Raw genomic sequence first — 19,636 nt, forward strand, 5'->3', positions numbered from 1 at the left:
TTTTCTCCCTCTCCTTCTCTTTTATTTCTAGATTTTTTTTTTCATTTTTGCATCATACAAAATGTTTGCACATCCAGGTGTCACATACAGAAACAGATGGAGAAAGAGGGGAAAAAAGCACTCAACTCTATGAGAATTTAAAATAAAATCCCCTTCCTTTGGGGGATGCTGATCTGGGTTAGAGATTTGCCAGCTCCCTCCCCCTTCCCCCCTGGTTCTCCAACTGCTGGCTGCCTTTTGGCCCTTTTGCTATAGATTAGCATCACCCCCTTGGATGGGCAACATCAAGAGAAAGCTAGAAAAATGCACATTATACAAGGTTATGATGCAGCTGTTAGACTGTCTTTGGATTTTACCCTCTGATGGAGTCCCAGGCTGTCACGGTCAGAGGAGGAATTAGAATAAAAAGAAAGCAGTGTCTGATCATAGATAGTTTGTACTGGTTCTAACTCTCTTCCAAGAAGTATTGATCAGAATCCTACTGCGTACACAACACATAAGCCGTTAAGGGCATACGCAGAAGTAGAAAATGGGGCCTTTGTCATTGTGTAGCTCACACTGTCCTGAAACAATCCTTCCAACATATGGCTACAATACACTGAATAAGTCCTTAGTGTTTTCACATTAACCTGAATTATTAGGTCATAGAAACAAAATTCCTCCATTTTTGATGTGAAGAATTAATTTATTAGATCAAACATGAAGAATGTTCAGAGCTTTAAAGACAGAGCCATGTGCCTGGCATTTGGTGATTCTATGCCAATGAATGGGCCCTAGAAAGAGTTGATGCGTGAACACCAATGATATGGTGTGTAATACACCATAGTGTATTGTACTGTGTATAATACAATGATCTGCATTTCTGTCCTATCCTGGAACAGCTCTTCCCCAAGTCCTTACCTAACATCCTCCATGAGGAATCAGCAACTATGTGCACGTACGTGTGCACCTGCTCTCATGAAGCCTCTGAGTTAGGAGAATACCATCACACCTACCAATAGTGATACCAGATAATAATCCCTACCCACCCTTGTAGCCCATTTCCTATTTTTTTTTTAAAGATTTTATTTATTTGACAGAGAGAGATCACAAGTAGGCAGAGAGGCAAGCAGAGAGAGAGAGAGAGAGAGGAGGAAGCAGGCTCCCTGCCAAGCAGAGAGCCTGATGCGGGACTCGATCCCAGAACACTGAGATCATGACCTGAGCTGAAGGCAGAGGCTTAACCCACTGAGACACCCAGGTGCCCCGCCCCCCATTTCTTATTTTTAAAATATTTCCTTGCATATTATCAAAGTTCATCTCCAAAGGACAGATTTAATTTTTCTTATGGGGTGTGTCCATCACTAAATGGCACCGCTTTGGTTTCAACTTTAAGTGGAGGGCAGTGGAGAGTGGCAGGGAGGGGAGGTGGCAAGAGAAACGGAAAGGGAGGCCGGGGAGAAGCTGGGAGGAGGGGTAGATGCATGAGAAGGAGGAAGGGAGAGAGGAATGAAGGGAGATGGGGAGAGAAGGGAGGCAGATAAGGAACTGGGGAGGACTTAGCATGACAGTTTCATCTTTGTATCTCAGTATCCAATAGTGCTTGAGATGCTGGACAATGGTTGTAGAAAGCGAAAGAGAGAATGAATGGGGCAAGCCTGAAGAGGGCACTAGCTGGGTCAAGGAGTGACATGACCTCCTGATCTCTTCTTTCTCTAAGATTTAAGACCCTACAGTCAGGACCAAGTTCAAATTAACAGTAGGATATTTCTGGACAGTAGAGAACTAGACTGAATTCACTAAGAATCTGCAAAGGACGATGGCTCCCAACCAGAAAACTCACAGAAGGCAGAAAACATGTGTGTGTGTGTGTGTGTGTGTGTCCCTCCAGAAAGCTTACAGGAGGCAGTAGGTAGAGACAAAAGCATTCCCATACAGAGCTGGCACATGTCATACAAAAGTGAGAGTTAACCATTCGTTTGTTATCTAATGGGGCGATGTGAAGACCGGCAATGTATATTCTTCTAGGAATTTAAAAAAAAAAAAAAAAAAGATCTCATGCTTACTAGTCAAATTGGGATGCTCCAAAATACCAAATGATTTCAGTTAGCCTAGCTATGATTCTGTCTGAGAGTGCAATTCAATTACAAAGTTGAAAATATAAACATGAAAATATGTTAGAGTAGTTAAGAATGTCCTTTTAAATTTTCAACAGATAATCTTTTAATGCAATTACTGTAATTTTATTAAATGGCATAATTAGTTAATGCCTGAGAAGTTGTCAATAGAAGGTGCAATTATGTTGTAAAAAATTATAATCACAATGTGCGATGATGGATTGTTCTGAGAAAAAAATGCTGAAAAACACCCTTTAAAATATTTTTGAAGATATATTATGTAGTCCTGTGAAAGGAAGGCTTGGGAAATCATCTTCTAAACGTTAAATAAAACAATAAATTGTCAAATATTTTAAGCATTTTCCACGATCTATTTATACGTTTCGCACACGAGTATATATGGATGCATTTAAAATGTCAAAAAATATCTTCTCCTCCAGACAAAGTGGTTATTGGAACTGGATTTTTTTTTTTCAGCTTTAGAGAAATACTGTTAATCTTGAGCTCCAACTGCGCAAACACCTACTGAACAGGCAGTGAGGTCTGTTCTGCACATACAACTGACTTCTCGTGGAGATGGAAACACGACCACCAAATGCTTAATCAAATGCAGGTGCATCTAGTTGTGAATAAATTGATGATAGAACTTAGAGAAGAAGTAAATCTTTTAGACACAGTTAATACATAAATATCAAAAGCATCGAGAAGACATGGACCAGCACTATTTTAAAAGTCTGATGTAAAAACCAAATTCCCATTATCGCTGTCATTTGTAGCAAAGTACATTCAACCTGAATATTCTTTAGACCACAGAATGGATCGTGGACAGAAGCAATCCTCAAGATCTCATAAAAGGGCTAATTAAACTGTTTCTATAAAATGTTTCACGGAGAAACTTTGTATCTCCCAGATACCTTTGCTTCTTAGTCTCTTGTGTGTGTGTGTGTGTGTGTGTGTGTGTGTGTTTATTCATGCATGTAGCATGTGGGTTGGAAGGGTCCATTCCGTTACTGTTGCTGTTGTTTGTAAGTTTGATGAGAATTCATTTCACCTTTCTCAACATTCCAGGATCTCTCAAAGCTAAGAATCCCATGTATGCTAAATATGGAATTTCACTGAGAAAGTGGGGAACTGTATTTTTAACCTTATTGGAGAAGGAGGGGTTGATTGATGCTTTAAATTATGTCTCATATTACAGGCCCTGTCGACTCTGAAGAAGAAATTCTTCATTTTCTGACACTCAAAAAATTGAGGAAAAAAGTCACAGATGTTAAAATCATAGCTTTATGAAGATACCCATTGATATATGGTAGATTTAGATTACTTTTTAACATCAAACGTCCAAGTAAAAATTTAATAAAATAAGGAATCCATCAATGCCCCACAGACTTGCCTCTCTTGAAGCAATAGGTGTGTGCCTGAAAGACTAGTAGAAAATTGAAAAAAAAAATGCAATCCTTTTTTACAGCATTAGGAGACCTTTGCTATTTAAAATAATCTTCTGATGATGCCGTCTGTCAAGTAAATGCTTTTTTGTCATATAAAAAAAAAAACTTACTTATGCTATAATGTAACTTTAGGTCTTTTCAAAGACAGTATTGGAGTTTGTAAAATACATGTACCCAACAGAAAAATAAAACAAAAACCCTCTATAGATGATTGGTTCTATGGTACAAACATCACAATGCAGAAGTATCTTTGGAGAACAAATTCCATTTATCCTATCATTAAATAATGTATTTGTATTGAAACATGGGGATGGACTATAGAATACCCCATTCCCCCCCACCACGAGAAATACAGATCTCTTTCTATGATAGCTGTTGCCTTAAGACATTTTGAAGGAATGCACTAATGTAGATAGACAGATAAATGTCCTTGTCTCTACTCTTATCCCTTATTTCGAATAACCTGGAATTCTCAAAAGGAATCTGGCAAACGTATAGAGTCTATCCATGACCCCCTCATGTAGTTGTTTTCAGCCTTCATGTTCTCCATCATCTAAGAGCTTCCCCTGAAATGTGGGTAAAAATAACTCCGTCTTCAATTTGGGTCTCAGCCTGGAACCAGCCACTGAGATTTTCCAGACCATCCAGCTAGATTCCAAGGATGTCATGTGCATGTGATTCCCAGGGTCTGGGCTCTTCCACAGATATGGCACAGACATCTCCACCTTATGCCTCTTCAGTTCTGGCTCTATCTCTTGCCAATGTTAATGACCATGACTAAGAATTATTCCCACCCACATGATGAGGGGTCCCCCTCCCCCAAAGCAACTTGGAAAAGGCTTAACTCCCATTTATTCCACCTAAACACATATCTGAAATGACCAGAGTCCTTGTCTCTAGAGTCATTATCAACTATTTAAGTACAAGGACCATAATTACTGCATTCTGAACATCAGTGAGAGGTAGTATAGCCCATTGGTTAAACACATGGACTCCAAAGCCTGATGGTCTGGGTTAATATCCCAGCTGGGCTTAAAAGCATATGAGCTCTGACACTCTCTTTAACCTCTATGGGTTCATTTTTCTCATCTGTACAAAGAAGGCAATAACTGGTACCTACATCAGCAGGTATTGGTGAGGACTAGATGAGGTAACATTTCCAAGATGCTTCAGACAGCACTAGACACACAGTAAGCACCGGAACGTGAGCTCTTAAAGATCCCTAGAGGTGAAAGTCTGTGTCTGAAAATGGCCATGTGCAGGTCTATGAAACACCATGTGTAATTACAAATCCATTCATAGGGAAATACCCAGATGTGCTTCTTCTAAGCATGATTTTTAGTTACCCTTGGCCTCTGTCAATAAAGTGACATCTCCTATTAATTCGTTTTCCCATTGGAAAAGTTGAGAATAGGGACTCTGAGCAGAAAAAAGAAAATATATACATATTTAATTTATAGTGAGTCAATCTCAGAAAACGCCACAAAGTAAAATATCTAGAAAATCTGGAGGAAAGAGAAAGACTCAAGAGACAAAAATGAGCAAGATATCCTGTCGTCTAACAAAACAGAAATCAAGCCTATAGACACATGCTTCAGAATGGCTCAACGCCTCTGAAAAAATCCAAATTTAATTTCTTACAACAAGGAACTCAAGGTTGTAGGCAACATTCTCATAGCATGTGCCAGTGAATTAAAAACACTCTTCTCCGAGTGTTGGGAAGGAGTACAGTCCCCTGGGTAAGTGGAGAGGGTATTAATCCCAGGGTGGAGGGGCTTATGCCTTGACAATCTAATAGATAAATTCCCCCCATGTTTGTCTGCCCACTTCTGACCAGATACCATGTGGACTTCTATCTTTATAGGCCACTTGTCTTTAACCCTGCTTTCAACATAAGATATATGAATATATCCTATCCGCACCCATAGGAATCCTTAGAAAACGTATGCTTTGCTTTCCTTATGTCTTAAAGAGAAAAGCCACAGTACACTCAACACGATCGTACAAGGTTCATGTTGTGTCTCATCTGAAAAAAGAAACACTGACATGACATTAATAGGCTACTTTATATTATCTGACAAAACATAAGAAAAAAAAAATCCTATAGTTTTGCCCTTAGCTTGTGCTGCTGGAGTCACTTCCAGGACCTTGGGAGGAAGGCATAGCCCCACTGAGAACTGGCCCACCAGAAACACTTCTTTACCTACTTGTGCCGTGAGCCCTCAGACACCACGGATCCTACTTTCGAATACAGAAAGGCCTTCAAATGCAGTCCTATTACTTAGTAAAACCCTGGCCTGAGACTTTGCTTTAAATCACCACAAAATTCTTCGGCTCCTACAACACCAAGACAAGTGGACGAAACATGAACAATGGTCGCACCGACGAATAAGGACCAGTAACAGCACCCTGTGCCTGGTGGGTCATAGGAGAGACTCAGGCTGTAGCCCTGAAGACAAACCCAGTGCTCTCCACAGGGCAGCAAGGAAGAGAAGAAGCAGGGCTTTGGCATCACAGGAGCCCTTCCTTTCTCTGGCCCAGGTCACCTGAGGACCCAACACTTTGCAGAAAGATAACCCTTAATGGGGTCCCTCAGAGTCATGGACACAGTACCGCAGCCAGTGGTGGCCCTGAAGGATGAAACTAACTATCTGTACACCCTACAGGAGGCTAACATCAGAAGTAGGTAGGCAGGAGGCCTAAAAGCAAAAAGTTCTCCCCACAAATGAAGGCTTGGATACCCATGGTCTTAAAATATAATAAGGGAGACTAATATACATACTTTCTTTTATTCTGAAAGTACCTTTTCTTTATATGCTCTTACTTTAGGAACAGACTTTTGGAATGACCATGATGGTAACAACATCGCAAACAGTCTCTAATAACATAACCCTTCATCTGCTCAGGGAGGGGCAAAATCACCTCTCTCTGTATCCGTAGTATCTCTGAGATCTGCCAAGGCTGGTCCAAGTAGACACGAGATAAACGTTCGGACACGGGATTTCAAATCAAAACTGGAAAGGGATACCGTGAAGGGAGCACTCCTCATTCTACTACCTCCAGAGAAAAGGTGCACACACGCATTGTTCCTGGTTGACTGCACTTTCTCAGTGATGTCCAGTGGGAAACATCCCCCAGTAAACACACACACAGACAATGGAGACTCTCCCAAACCCAGTATCCTTGCAACCTCATACTGTGGAGAACCAAAGAGGAGACCCTTTATATGGATAATGGAAGAGCTTTTATCTTCAATTTTGTGGGCCACAGTGATTTGAAAGGATGAAGCAGCCACTGCAGTCTGCTAGCCTAGGAGTGTATTTCCCAGCGTTGTGCCCCCCCAGGACGGACATGTGCCGGGACTGGGCGGTGGACCCACTGCCAATGCCCCCTTCCCATTGAGAAGTCCCCTCGAGTAGACAACCTATTTCTATTCATTTGTTCTAATCTTTCTTCAGATCAGGCCGGCAGCCCATTAATCATTTCTGTCATTCCTTTACAGAAGTCTGTGCAATGGAGCTCTGTTTTTCTAAAAATCGCAGGGCCAGAAATTAAGCTCAAGAAAGAGGAAATCCTTTCCTCCTCACAGGGGCTGGCTGCGGTGCTGACTGGAAGAAGCCACCGATTGTGTTGACTTTCCTCTTGTGCCCAGAATCACAAGAGAACATTCTGTGGAAAGTTTGGAAGAGAATTCAGGTGGGAAGTGCAGGTGGGGAGGCTGAGGAGGAAGCCAACACGAAGCCCCCAGCTGAGGAGAACATTGAAAGAAAGGGAAACAGATGAATAAATGCCAGAACAAGACAGATACGGATTAACAGCACTCTTATTTATGTTTTTATTAAGGCCAGTTGTTTTTAGCAGCTTCAGACCAAAGAAGAAGTATATTAAAAGTCCAGGTCACAGCCCTCATAGGCCCTCTACATCTTGAAGCAACGAAAATCTAAAATTAATGAAACCAAACAGAACGTTCTCCACGGCAAAGAAAAAGTCTCTTGTGGAGCTGATATAGTGTGTTTGTGATGTGTGTAATAAGGAATAAAGATGGGAATGACCTTGAACGCACTGACATCTTAGGCTGATTTAAAGAAAAAAAATTAAAGATTCTATTTATTTATTTATTTGACACAGAGACAGCGAGAGAGGGAACACAAAGCAGGGGGAGTGGGAGAGGGAGAAGCAGACTCCCCGCTGAGCAGGGAGCCCGATGCGGGCCTTGATCCCTGGACCCTGGGATCATGACCTAAGCTGAAGGCAGATGTTTAATGACTGAACCACCCAAGCGTCCTTAAAAAAAATTTTTTTTTGAATGAAGATGTGCCTATGAGGTAGGAGAAAGCATGGACAATTAAAAAACAAAACAAAACAAAAGACAGAGGCAAAAGATTCACGATTTACCGAAGATCCTGACTCAGAACCACTCACACATCCTGTTAGGCCTTATCGTGATCTTTGCACAATACAAAGGTTAATAGCATGATTTAAAAAACAGGTGGGGGGGACAAGATTAGCAGTTGGGAGGTATTTGGTGTCTCTTTCCATGTCTGACACCACCAATCTCTTCAAGAACAAGTCCTTTTTACAAATGGTGGAGGGTGCCCGGAGGCCTAAGTTGAGGGCATGGCACCAACTTTCAAGTCCTTAAAAGATTCCTGGGCTCTCAGAGGTTAACTTAGGTGGTTCTGAGAACGCTTGCAGCTCTTGTGAGAGATTTTGTGGTTTCATTTCACTTCTAAGGATGGTTCACCAGATGGCTTCCTTCTCTCACCAGAGAGAAGGAAGAGTGCTCTGACTTACATTAGTCACTCCCTTCTGCGGTGTTGGGTCACCTCGTCATGTGACTCAAGTAGTTTGATAGAAATCAATGTTTTTATATCAAAGTCTGTGAAGATTTACTTAAATCATAAACAAGCAATTTCATCATGTAAGTCTTCAATCATCACTTTTTTTTTTTTCCAACCATCACTTTTTTCACAAAACACTGGCACTCACTGGGACAGAGGGAAAGAAATATTAACAATGGAGGGACTACAGGGACACAGTTAATATAAAAACCACCCTGAATAAAGATACCTTTTTGAGTGGAAAAAAAAAATTTACAAAAATATAGAATTGAGGGCTCTAAACTTACTGAGAGATAGTGTCTGAGGAAGATTTGGGTAACTGAAGAGATTTCCAAGGGTAAATCTGCTGTAAGTACAGTCTTAGACATCTACATAGTCATCTGCGCTGTAGTATATTTCGGAAAGATACACAGACGGATATCATTTATATTTTGAAGTTTCCTTACAGGTGTGAACTTCAGCTGCATTCAATGTGTAGAATCCTGCATCATGTGAGTAAAATCAAACTCATCTGCGTTTGGATTTGAGACTCAAACACAAATAATTTGAACATAAAATCGAGGCTTACCACAAATGCAACGGCACTTCTCCCCGTGGATTCCCACTGGAAGCAGCTTTTAAGAAACTGTATTGTATTCCACATTGCCATGGTGATTCTTTTCACACGGTCTATATCCCTCGATAAGATCTAATAAAAAGAACGGAAAATAAGGAATGAGATTGAAATACTCTAAATATTCTCTTTAGATCAGGCGGCTCCATCATTTAAGTTATAGTCTGCATAGCTGCCAACTCAAAAAAAAAAAAAAATAGAAAAAATTCCTCATGCTTTTTCTAAAATTCTTTTTAGAACACCGTCCTCCACAGAAGGAAAAAAAAATACAATTCACTTTGTAGCTCTTTTGATGGAGAGTAGCCTGTTTCAATAATATTCAGGACAAAACCGAGCTGGCAAAAGCTATGGTAGCAAGGCATTTGGGGTGTATGCGTGTGTGTATATGTCTGTGTGTGTGTGTATGTGAGAGAGAGAGAGCTTATTAGTTTAGAAGGAAATGGGTGGATTTTTGTAGAAACTAGATGTACAAGTATTCTAGCTCATAAAGTCTAGAAGGAAAAGACTACATTCCTGTGGAACGTCTAATTCTGGGAGGAGAATTCAGCTCTCCCAACTCTTAGCTGTGCAGCCTCCAACCAGTTTCCTAACCTCTCTGGTCCTATAGGATGGGGTTGATCTTAGTATTCACCTTGTGCACACTTTGAAAGGTGCCTGCCATGGGTAAGGATCTCAAGTACCTGCATCATAATTCAACATAAGCTCAAAGTGTGTAAAAATCTGGAGACACGCTGAGGTGAAAGACATGTAGGGAAGGTCCTAACAGACCGGAGGATCTCAGCCCTAAATCCCCTGGAGCTCTCAGAGCCCAAAGCCACCCCCTGCGGAGGTCGTGCTTGGCAAAGTCAGTCCTTTCTCCCAGTTGTAGGCAGATTCATTTCAACTTGTTTGCAAAGCAGCCAGCCCAGGAACTCCAACCGCAGGTTTTAACTTTCAAGAAAATAGGGCACAAGGCAGTAGTAATAATAATAATAATAAAAATAATAAAAGACGTTTACTCAGATTACACCGAATAAATATTACACTCAATGTTATGGCAGACCAAAACAAAACACGGGGATGCTCCCTTCAGAAGACATTCCAGGCCTTTCCCAAGTGTGCCCAGAACTTCATGGGAAACAAAAGGGTGAGGAGATGCGTTTATATTTAACGGCTTTATGTCATCCACAGCTGCTCACCCCACAGGAAGTGGTGGAAGTAATAAACACTTTAAAAAGGGGACACTTTGTTCTTTGTTACACAACTGAGGAGGGACAATAGGTACAGAGTGAAATCCTGGACTGCTTCAGAGTAAGACAGGGAGGGACTCTGAAAAGAAATATAAAGGTCATGTTAAAAAAATGCAAAACGTCCCCTACTGGGCCCTGATCATCCCTTTTTGTTAAACCAGTGAGAGAGGGATTAAGGGAAACCAGCAAAGGGAGAGAGTTGACCCAGAATGCGGTAAAATGCCAACACATTCCAAATGTGTAGACAGTACAAAAATGGTAGGAGCATCATGAGGGATCTTGAGGCTAGAGACCCCTAAGATCCGCTGGGCTGAGGCAGTTAAGGCCTCCCTGGGCAGAGCAGCTCCCTGTGACCTTGACAGGACAGACGCAGAAAGGGCCTTAACTGATTGAGGCTAGCAGGGTGAGCCGAGTCAGTCTCCAGCGGCTGCTGGCACTAGGAATGTTCCTTGACAGAATGACGCAGGAGATGAACGGAGGGCTGACACCTTCTCCTCCATCCAACATTTCGTTTTCAGTCCCTCCCTTCTTATCCTGCTGCCTGAGGTCCTTGTTCTGGGACAGACGGGGAGAGGCCGAGGAAGGAGTGGAGATGGGGAGAAGCTGAGAGAATTGGGGGGTGGGGGAGAGAAGGAGGGAGAAAAGGAAGGAGAGGGACATGGGGGGGGCAGAGAGAGAAAGGGAGTGGGAAGGGGGGAGGAGAAGGTGGTAGGAGGAAGAAAGGAAGGAAGGGAGGGAGGGGAGGGGGAGGAGGGGAAGGAAGGGGGGGAGGGGGGAGGAGGAGAGAGATGCTAAGGAAGGACAAATAAGCACTTCCGGTGCTGAGTGTATCAGGGCCCCTTTAAAGGGTACCCACCTACCTTCTTGGACAGCTTGCGGGCCTCTTCAACAAAGCGCTTTTCTTTGGGAGTAAAAGTCCTAATACTTGCTTTGACCTAGAAAGACATCATTGTTTAGAAAAAAAAAAAAAAGACAGCATTTAAATGGACTTCATTCTTCTCTTTTTCTTGTTAATGACTGGGAAGAATGTGGAAACCAATATCTTCGGACCCTCAGGCCTTTGGCAGGGAGCTGAGGTGCCGGAGGACACCCCTTAATGTGCTCTTGGGGATCTCATTTCCCCAGCACCCTGGGGTAGGTCAGGCTGGATCCAGGGGACACCAAGACTGTTGCAACCACTTTGCAAACCAGTGGAGGTTATTTTAAAACCCCTGAGCTGGTTGAGTTCAGGAGGCTCTAGAACCAGTTTCAAAGCAATAAAACTGCCTTCCCGTCCAGGTTTTAAACCATTTTTTCACCTTGTCTGTGAAAATCAGTTTCTTGCTTTTAAGAGCATCTTTCCACAGAGAATCCCATTTCCTCTCCATTCTATGGAAAAATAAGTAGATGAGTCATCTGAGACCCATTTTGTGGGGGATAAACTGAGGCTCAGAGAGATTTTGTGGCTTGTCCCAATCACTGTACTGAGGAAAAGCTCAAAGAATAAAATTCAAGTCCCTCTCCACTCCACTGGATGGACAACTGGGAAATGGCACACTAACATATTTTCTCGATCATGCTCTCTTCCCTAAAACTTGGGTTTTACCTCTGTACACAGACTACGTATACAAGTGTGGCCAGAAGAAAACAGGAAATGCAGGGTCACGAAAGGTACAAGATGCCCAGAGGATTTCCTCGAAGGGAAAGCGAACTCAATGGGAACGATAAGGATGTAACATCACCATCTCCATACTGGAGGCTAAAAATATAATAATGTCCCTGCCGTTGATTTTATGAATAATTCCTTAAATACACTGCAGAGTGTATTTACTCCTATGCAGAGTAGCATAGGAATCACCGCAGAATCAGAAAGACATGGATCTGTATGCTGACTCACCCATTTATGAGTAAATCAGCTCTCGTATTTAATTCCATTGGCTCATCATAAAATGGCATTAACGATACCTATTTACCAGGTTTATTGGGAGGATTAAATGCAATAATGTCAGAGCCTGGCCCATTGTAGGTGGCCACTAAATGGCAGCCATTCTTATAAATACCATAAAAACTCCATTACTCTACATTCATTTATACCGCTAACTGGATTAACCCGCGTTCTCCTTTGCCTTTCTGGAACCGGCTGCTGATACCACGGCATATGCACAGTCACAGCTAAGTAGGCCACATCTCTGCACGTGAAGGAATCTCCTCTCCCAACAATCAAATCACATGCCCACCGAGAATCAGCTGTGTTAACTCCCAATCTGGTTTCTGCCGGTTTTGCCCATTATTATAATTCCATATTTTAACCAAGTATCCTATAAATCATTGAAATCCAAGCATGGACCCAAGACTTGAAATGTGGGTCGCTCTAGAAAGCCTTGATAAAGGTCAGTCCCTAAAAAGATAATGAGGTAATAATTTTATGGGAAAAAAACAGTCTGGAAAATTCTATACTCAGATTGTTCTGGATCTTTAAATTAGATGTCCACTTAAAATAAAAAAAAAAAAAACTGAAAGTAGATATTATTATCGATGTTATGAGTGTATTTATGCAAGGAACAGGTTACAAAACTAAACATAATAAATCCGTGCTATAAAAAACAGATTTTATGCCCATAGCTAAAGATGGGCAAAAGATTATCTACATATTTTATAGTAAACTGAAGACTGAAGAGAGGTTTTAAAAACTCCTCCTTCAACTGTAGTTTCCAAATGAGTAACTACTTCTCTTGATAGTGTTGGATAGCAGGACATCTACCGTAACAATGAAATAACACGTCAGCGGGTTGAAAATACCTACCTCTGTCTGACTGCCAGCTGTGACCTTCAAGATTACTGGAAATAAAGCTGACAAATTTCTCCTTTTTTTCTTTTTCTTTTCTTTTTTCTTTTTTTTTTTTTTTTTTTACTTTTTTGTTTTGTTTTGTTTTTCCTTGACATTAGGATGTCCTGGGAATTAAATACCATCATTTCTACTGACTCAAGGGGATTAATACCAGTTAAAAACTGGATTGTCCCACACTGCTTCTAGAGTTGAAGTTCAAAACCCTCTTCTCTCTAGTGGCAACATGTCTGAAACATTTTACATGGATTTGAGATTTGAGTCTCATCAGGCTGGTCATCTTTTACTTTAGGTAGAGAGAAGCTGGGAGGTATGTTTGGTCCAGCTAGACTCACCGGGTTATATATGAGGTCCATTTCCAAGTAAATAGCTCCTTTAAAAGCTTGTTCTAAATCTTTATTCTTCAACACGTAGCAATTTGGTTGTCCATCTCGAATCTGTCATAAACAACAGATAAAACACCAAATTTCTAGGGGGCTTAAACTGGCAAAGCTGAGACCGTACAAAGCACATGCAGATGAAACAGATATGCAGCAAATATTAAACCCATCATACATCAACTTTAAATTCTAGAAGGCTATTAAACTGGTAAGAGGATAAAGTAACAATCAACAGGGTAAAACTGGGTTATTAAAGGAAAATCAGTGGTACAAATTATTAGTAGGTCTACATGGGCTTTCCTTCAAAAATCCCAGAGGTTATACATTTGCATTTATTAAACATGATAAATATTCTACAAAATTCCTGGCCAGTACTTCTCAAGATTGCCAGGGTCATGGGAAAAAAGAAAGAGTCGGAAGCTGTCACAGTTCAGAAGACAGAAGGAGATAAGATGATTAAGGGCGATGTGGTAGCCTGGCTTGGATTCCAGAACAGAAAAAAAAGACATTAGTGGAAAAACTGGTAAGATCCAAATAAAGACCGAAGTTTAGTTAACGGTAATGCCCAATGTCCGTTTTCTTTTTTTAGTTTTGACAAACGTACCATGGCAATGTGAAGAGTTAACATTAGGGGAAACAAGGTGAGGGGTATATAGGAATTCTAGATTATCCCTGCAACTTTCCTATAAACCTAAAATTATCCCAAAATAAAGAGGTAATTAAAATGTTTTTAAGAAAGGAATAAAGGAACTAATTTTAAGAAAACAGTGTTTCACAGCCGTGGAGCAATGCAAATTAAACCCAGGAGCTTAGCTGAAGGTGAGGTCAACACCCAAAGATATTTACAGTGCACCAAACACTGAGAAGTTTTCAAAATAAGTAAGTATTATTATTTCAAAATAAGTAATAAGCTGATAGCTTCTCTCAGCCAGCAGCTCACATCACTTCCACACCCTAATCTGCCCGTGGACCCCAATGCGTAAGGCCTCCCAGAAAAATACCTCCTGTACCATTTTGGAAACGATGTGGGTCCCCTCAAAGTGTTCTCTTTCCAGATTTGAGAACAGCCATGCTTTTATGAGTTCACAGCTCTCTATGTATTGGTTAAACTTCTGTTACTTATAAGAAGCACCCTTGTTAACTCCCAAAGGACATCGGCAAAACTTGAACTGACCAAAAGCTCCATTTGGGATTATAATGATTAAAGATTTGAAATAACATAGGAAATTTGAAGGCATGAAATTTAAGCCATATTTTAACTGACTATTGCTGTCACTTCAAGCATTCAGCACAAGTGTTCTTATAAACAGTGGTGGAAATGAGTTGAATAAGTCATGGGGGAAACAGAACCATTCCACTTTACAAGGGAGAGGTCACCTTCCTTCCCAAAGTCACCCCACCTCTCAGATTGAATAGGTTTTAAACAGAAAGATGGTTTTCCTGGCCAGTGGCTAAGAGGAAGGGGGTGCCCCATAAAGACCTGGTTTCCTTCCTAAACGGTGTCCAAACAGGATTCTGAGCTTCCTCTTTTATCCACAGTCTCACTTAATAAATTGTGGGTGTTAAAGTTGAAAGAAATAAATACAAAAACAGCATGACAATTTGCCAACCTGACTTCAGTCCAGTTTAGCTGTGCCTCAACCCACAGTCATTGTACTATTATCTTAAAATTTCCATGATTTCTTCAGGGTGAGGAAAGGTCAACAGAAGAACATGAAGTATCAGTAGAAAAAAATAAATTTTATAGTAATTTTTTTTTGTTTTTGTTTTTTTGGTAAACGATCTTTTCCTCTTTTTCGGTGTCCTAGTATTGTGTCAGCAAAACACAGAATCCACCCAGGGACACTAAATCCGTTATTAAAGCTAGAGATACCACATAGGCTATCGTGTTGAGTACTTCCATATAATATTATCTTAAAACTTGTCTATTTTAAGTCTACACATTTGTGAATAGTTTGAAAAATTACAGGAAGAAAAAAAACCAAAAGTCCCTATGAACTTCCACAAATATCACAATTCCTTCCCCTGCATAGAAATTAGAAAGGAATTTAACATGTATCCTGTCTCAATTTGTATTGAGAATTTATATTCATAAATAAGCCCTTGAAAAAAGTAATTTGAATTTTTGGCCTGCGTGAAACTGTGTTCTACAACCTCACTTGGTATCTCTCAAAGTGATTTGATATTGTGTATATAGTATACAGATCGGCTTTTCTTTAAATTACTATATAATATTCAAAATAGGAACTTATTTGTTAACTGTCCAATTGATGAACATTCGGTTGACTCCACCTTCTCTGTCTGCTATAAGAAATATCTTTGGGAAAAGAGAAAGAGGATGGGAAAGAGGAAATACCCTACTTTGTACTGGGATATGTTTAAGTTCAGAGGAGGTCCATGTACTTGAATAGTTAGTATTATAATTAAACACTGAAATATTAAACAAAGGGACTATTTTTAGAAGATTTTCATTTTTCACAGTCTTTATGTATCTGAACTTCCAACACAAGAATACAGGAAAAAAAGTTTTCTAACATCTCAACTTGCCAAACCACATGTAAGAGTACCTATAGAACAGGAAAGGAAATCTAAGCATATTTTTCCTGTCAAGAGAATTGGGTTTATCATGTATACTTAGAACACAGAAAATCACCTCTGGCCGTTTATGATTATAAAACCTCTGTTAAGTAGCAGGACAGTTAAAACACAGCCAAAAGAAAATTTAGAGCAAAGAATCTATATATACTTTCATCTTTCAGGTATGAGATAGTCACTTAAATTAAGACCGAAACTTAATTTTTAGGTCTCTGTTGATCAAAGCAAAAAGGAATGATACAATTTTCGATCTGTGACAAAGGGAGGTCTCTAAGTTCATCTGAAGAATCTTCTTGAGTTGACATTTGGGATGATTTAGTTTCACTCTGAGATAAGGGTCATTGAATAAAATAATAGACAATGTCTTTAACCTGTTACAAGAAAATTTTTCAGATTGACTTATCACACACATTTTTGCATGCCTGCCTACTCACAGAAGAACACAGATATTAGGCAATTGTTTGGGGAAGGTACCTCTGCAGAACAGTAATATAGATCCAATATCATTAGAAATCTAATTCAACACTCAGGGAAATGGGCATTTGCATGTCCCTTTCTTTTCATGAACAACATATCTATCAGAAAGCTTTTAGAAAGCACGTGCTAACAGTTAATTTCTGGGTAAGCCCGCGAATGCAAGAGTACAGGAAGTCTGTTCCTGAGTAATGATTCAGGATTCTGGAGCCAGAAGACACGGTACAGAGAAGACAGTCTGGTTTAGATTTTAATCTGACCTGAAATCATCTTTAAACTATTCAATTTCTTTTTCTACTTAAAGGAATTTTAAATCTTCTTAAATACACTTTAGCATCATAAATATGATTAACTTTTTAAAAGCTGAGTGAATAAAATAATTTTTTAATCAAAAAAATACTACATTCATTTTTTAGAAGACAGCATTTTTTTAAATCTGCGTATAACAGAAGTTGGCTATTTGGAACAGGGAACAAAATTGTTTTCTCATCTGGAGCTCTCTTTAAAGAATTATTATTATGGGACGCCTGGGTGGCTGAGTTCGTTGAGCAGCTGTCTTCGGCTCAGGTCATGATCCCAGAGTCCTGGGATCGAGTCCTGCATCGGGCTCCTTGCTCAGCAGGGAGTCTGTTTCTCCTGCTGCCTCTGCCTCTCTGACCTCTTGTGTGTACTCTCTCTCTCTCTCTGGCAAATAAATAAAATCTTAAAAAAAAAAAAAAGAATTATTATTATGCTTTGCTATAAATTTCCTTATGACCCATTACCAACTGATGCAATAGAAAAGTTAATCAGAATCAATATGCATGAATAAATCCATCAATGGGTTTAGAGAGGGAAGATACATATTTAGGAGCAAAACCAAACTAAAGTGTCCTACTGATAGCCCCAGCTTGACCCTCATGTGAAAAAGTAGAGGACATTTGGGTATAAACAAGCATGCCGCTAATCAGACACTTCTAAAAAATGAAGTAAATACTTGAAGTGACAATATCACAATACAACAGTTGGTCCCAGATGATGCACACACAAAATGACTCTCCAGTAAAATGCGAAGAGGACAGACATGTGATTGGGTAAGAGGAAAACAAATACTCTTTACTTGGAAGGGATTCACATTCATATCCCTACTTGGAAGCAGGCCTGCTTCCAATGGCATGAGTTGCAAACAGCATGGGAAATGACAAAGCCCACAAAGTTATCATTTGCCTGGACATAAAGTCAACCACCAGCCAGTGGAGATGGTATTGAATTCATTAGCCCAGACCATCTCCACGTATACCCTACCCCTCCTCCTTGCTGAGGCCATCCATTCCAACCAAAACCTAGCTCTGAACCTTGGAAATGGCAGAAAACATTTGTGTTCTCAGCATTTATCACTTCCTCTTTCTAAAATATAAGCTATTTTACAAAACTAATATATATTAATTATAAGAATCGTGTAAATTTATAAAAAAATGTTTAAGAATACAGTTTTTATAATATTACATTTTTTTAAACAAGTTAACATGAATCTCTAGTTTTTAATGTACATTTGTATTTGCTTATCTTGTGAAAACAGGGTCAGAGTGTGCTGGATAAAATTAGGGACTCCAGAGGCAGATGAACTGAGTTTAAATTTTGACTCTGCTCAGATGGGCTGAAAAACTTTGGACAAGTTATGTAACTCCCTCTGGTCTGTCAGTCAGTTTCCTAATCTGTAAAATGTGAATAATAAAATGATACGTATCTCAGAGGTTGCCATGAAATAATCAGCAGAAAGCAGTAAAGAACAGTGACAAGCAGAAATTGCTTGTTAAATAAAATCTTTTAGTCATATTAATTTATAAACTTTTTAATCACTTGTCTTTTAGATTAAAAAAAAAAAAGACAGAGGAAACATTCCCCAATGTAATAACCAATTCTGGTACATAATATAGAATAGTTCTTCTATTCCATATTATTCTATATGAAGATTACATAATTAACTTAAGCAATCCTTCAATTTTTAACCATAAACTTTGTGTTCATTTTATACATAGCTAACTGTGTGTCCATGATGCATCCTCCAAAATAAATTCCTAGAGGTGGAAAGGTTGAGTCACAGGATATACCCATTCTTGTGGTTTGGGCCAAGTATTGCCAGTAAGCTCTCCTAAAATGTGATATTAATTTCTACTCCTAGGCTCAATGAATAAGCCTATCCATTTCCTTGCAACTTTGCCAACTGCAGGCATTTTATTTAATATATAGCAATTTCATAGGAAGAAAATGGCCTCAGGTTGTTTTAATATGTGTTTTTTTTTTTTTTTCCTCCAACTAATGAGACTGAACATTGTCTTTCGTATATTTATTAACTGTGGGCCACGGTAGGACTGGGAAGCCAGACTTAGATTCAATTCCCATTTCTGGCATTTAGCATCTGTGTGGCCATGAGTGATTACTGTCTCTCTCCCAGGCTCAGATGCCTCTCTAAAACAGACACCTAGCATATAAATGCTCAGAGATATGAGTAGATTAGATTTTAATCCATTTTATCAAAGCACCTTCTAACAAGGCTTGTACCAAGTCACGTTCCCTCCAACAACATTGGAGCGGGTCCTTTGTTCGTCATCGCTGGTAAAGAAAAATCTTTACCATATTTGTTAATCCAACTGCTTAAACTAATTTGATCATTTACGTTATTACCACAAGGATGATGAAGATGATAAATTACACTGTAAGTCGGTACTGTGTGGTACTGTCCTCACTTCACAGCCCTCAAACCATTTAAATCCTTACCACAGCCTCTAAGGCAGACATTATCATTATCTTCATTCCATCAAGGAAGAAAGGGACAGAGAGGTTAAGTAACTTGTCAATAATCACACAGCCAATTAGGAGACAACACTGGGGGCCACCCAGGTGGTCTGGTTCCATCCTCTGCACTTTTAAGGACCCTGATCACTACTGAGCAAGCAGGAGTCATTCATACGTTTATTAGCTAGTTGGATTTCCACCTGTTTGAATTAACTTTTCTATTAGATTGATTTGTCTCTTCCTTACAGATTAAAACACAAAAACCTTCTAGGTTAGTGATATTATACATTGGTTTCTACATTGCAGGTATTTCTGACCTTGTGTTTTAATTTACAATGGTAATTTCTGTTGTTACCATGTT

The 19,636-nt window shown here is 39.8% G+C and overlaps 1 protein-coding gene across 2 annotated transcripts in view; it reads right to left on the reverse strand.

The window, feature by feature from the left end:
* MCTP2 (multiple C2 and transmembrane domain containing 2) overlaps positions 1-19,636 on the reverse strand; it is a 187,500-nt gene that overhangs the window by 71,761 nt on the left and 96,103 nt on the right. For both annotated transcript variants that reach the window (XM_044232181.1, XM_044232182.1), the window contains 3 exons: positions 13,387-13,488; positions 11,088-11,162; positions 8,954-9,073 (listed from right to left, as the gene is read on the reverse strand). In XM_044232181.1, the coding sequence (XP_044088116.1) occupies positions 8,954-9,073; positions 11,088-11,162; positions 13,387-13,488 (297 nt within the window). The remainder of the gene's footprint in view (positions 1-8,953; positions 9,074-11,087; positions 11,163-13,386; positions 13,489-19,636) is intronic.

The sequence above is a fragment of the Neovison vison genome, chromosome 13 (assembly GCF_020171115.1).
Source record: "Neovison vison isolate M4711 chromosome 13, ASM_NN_V1, whole genome shotgun sequence".
In the NCBI taxonomy this organism is placed as follows: domain Eukaryota; kingdom Metazoa; phylum Chordata; class Mammalia; order Carnivora; family Mustelidae; genus Neogale; species Neogale vison.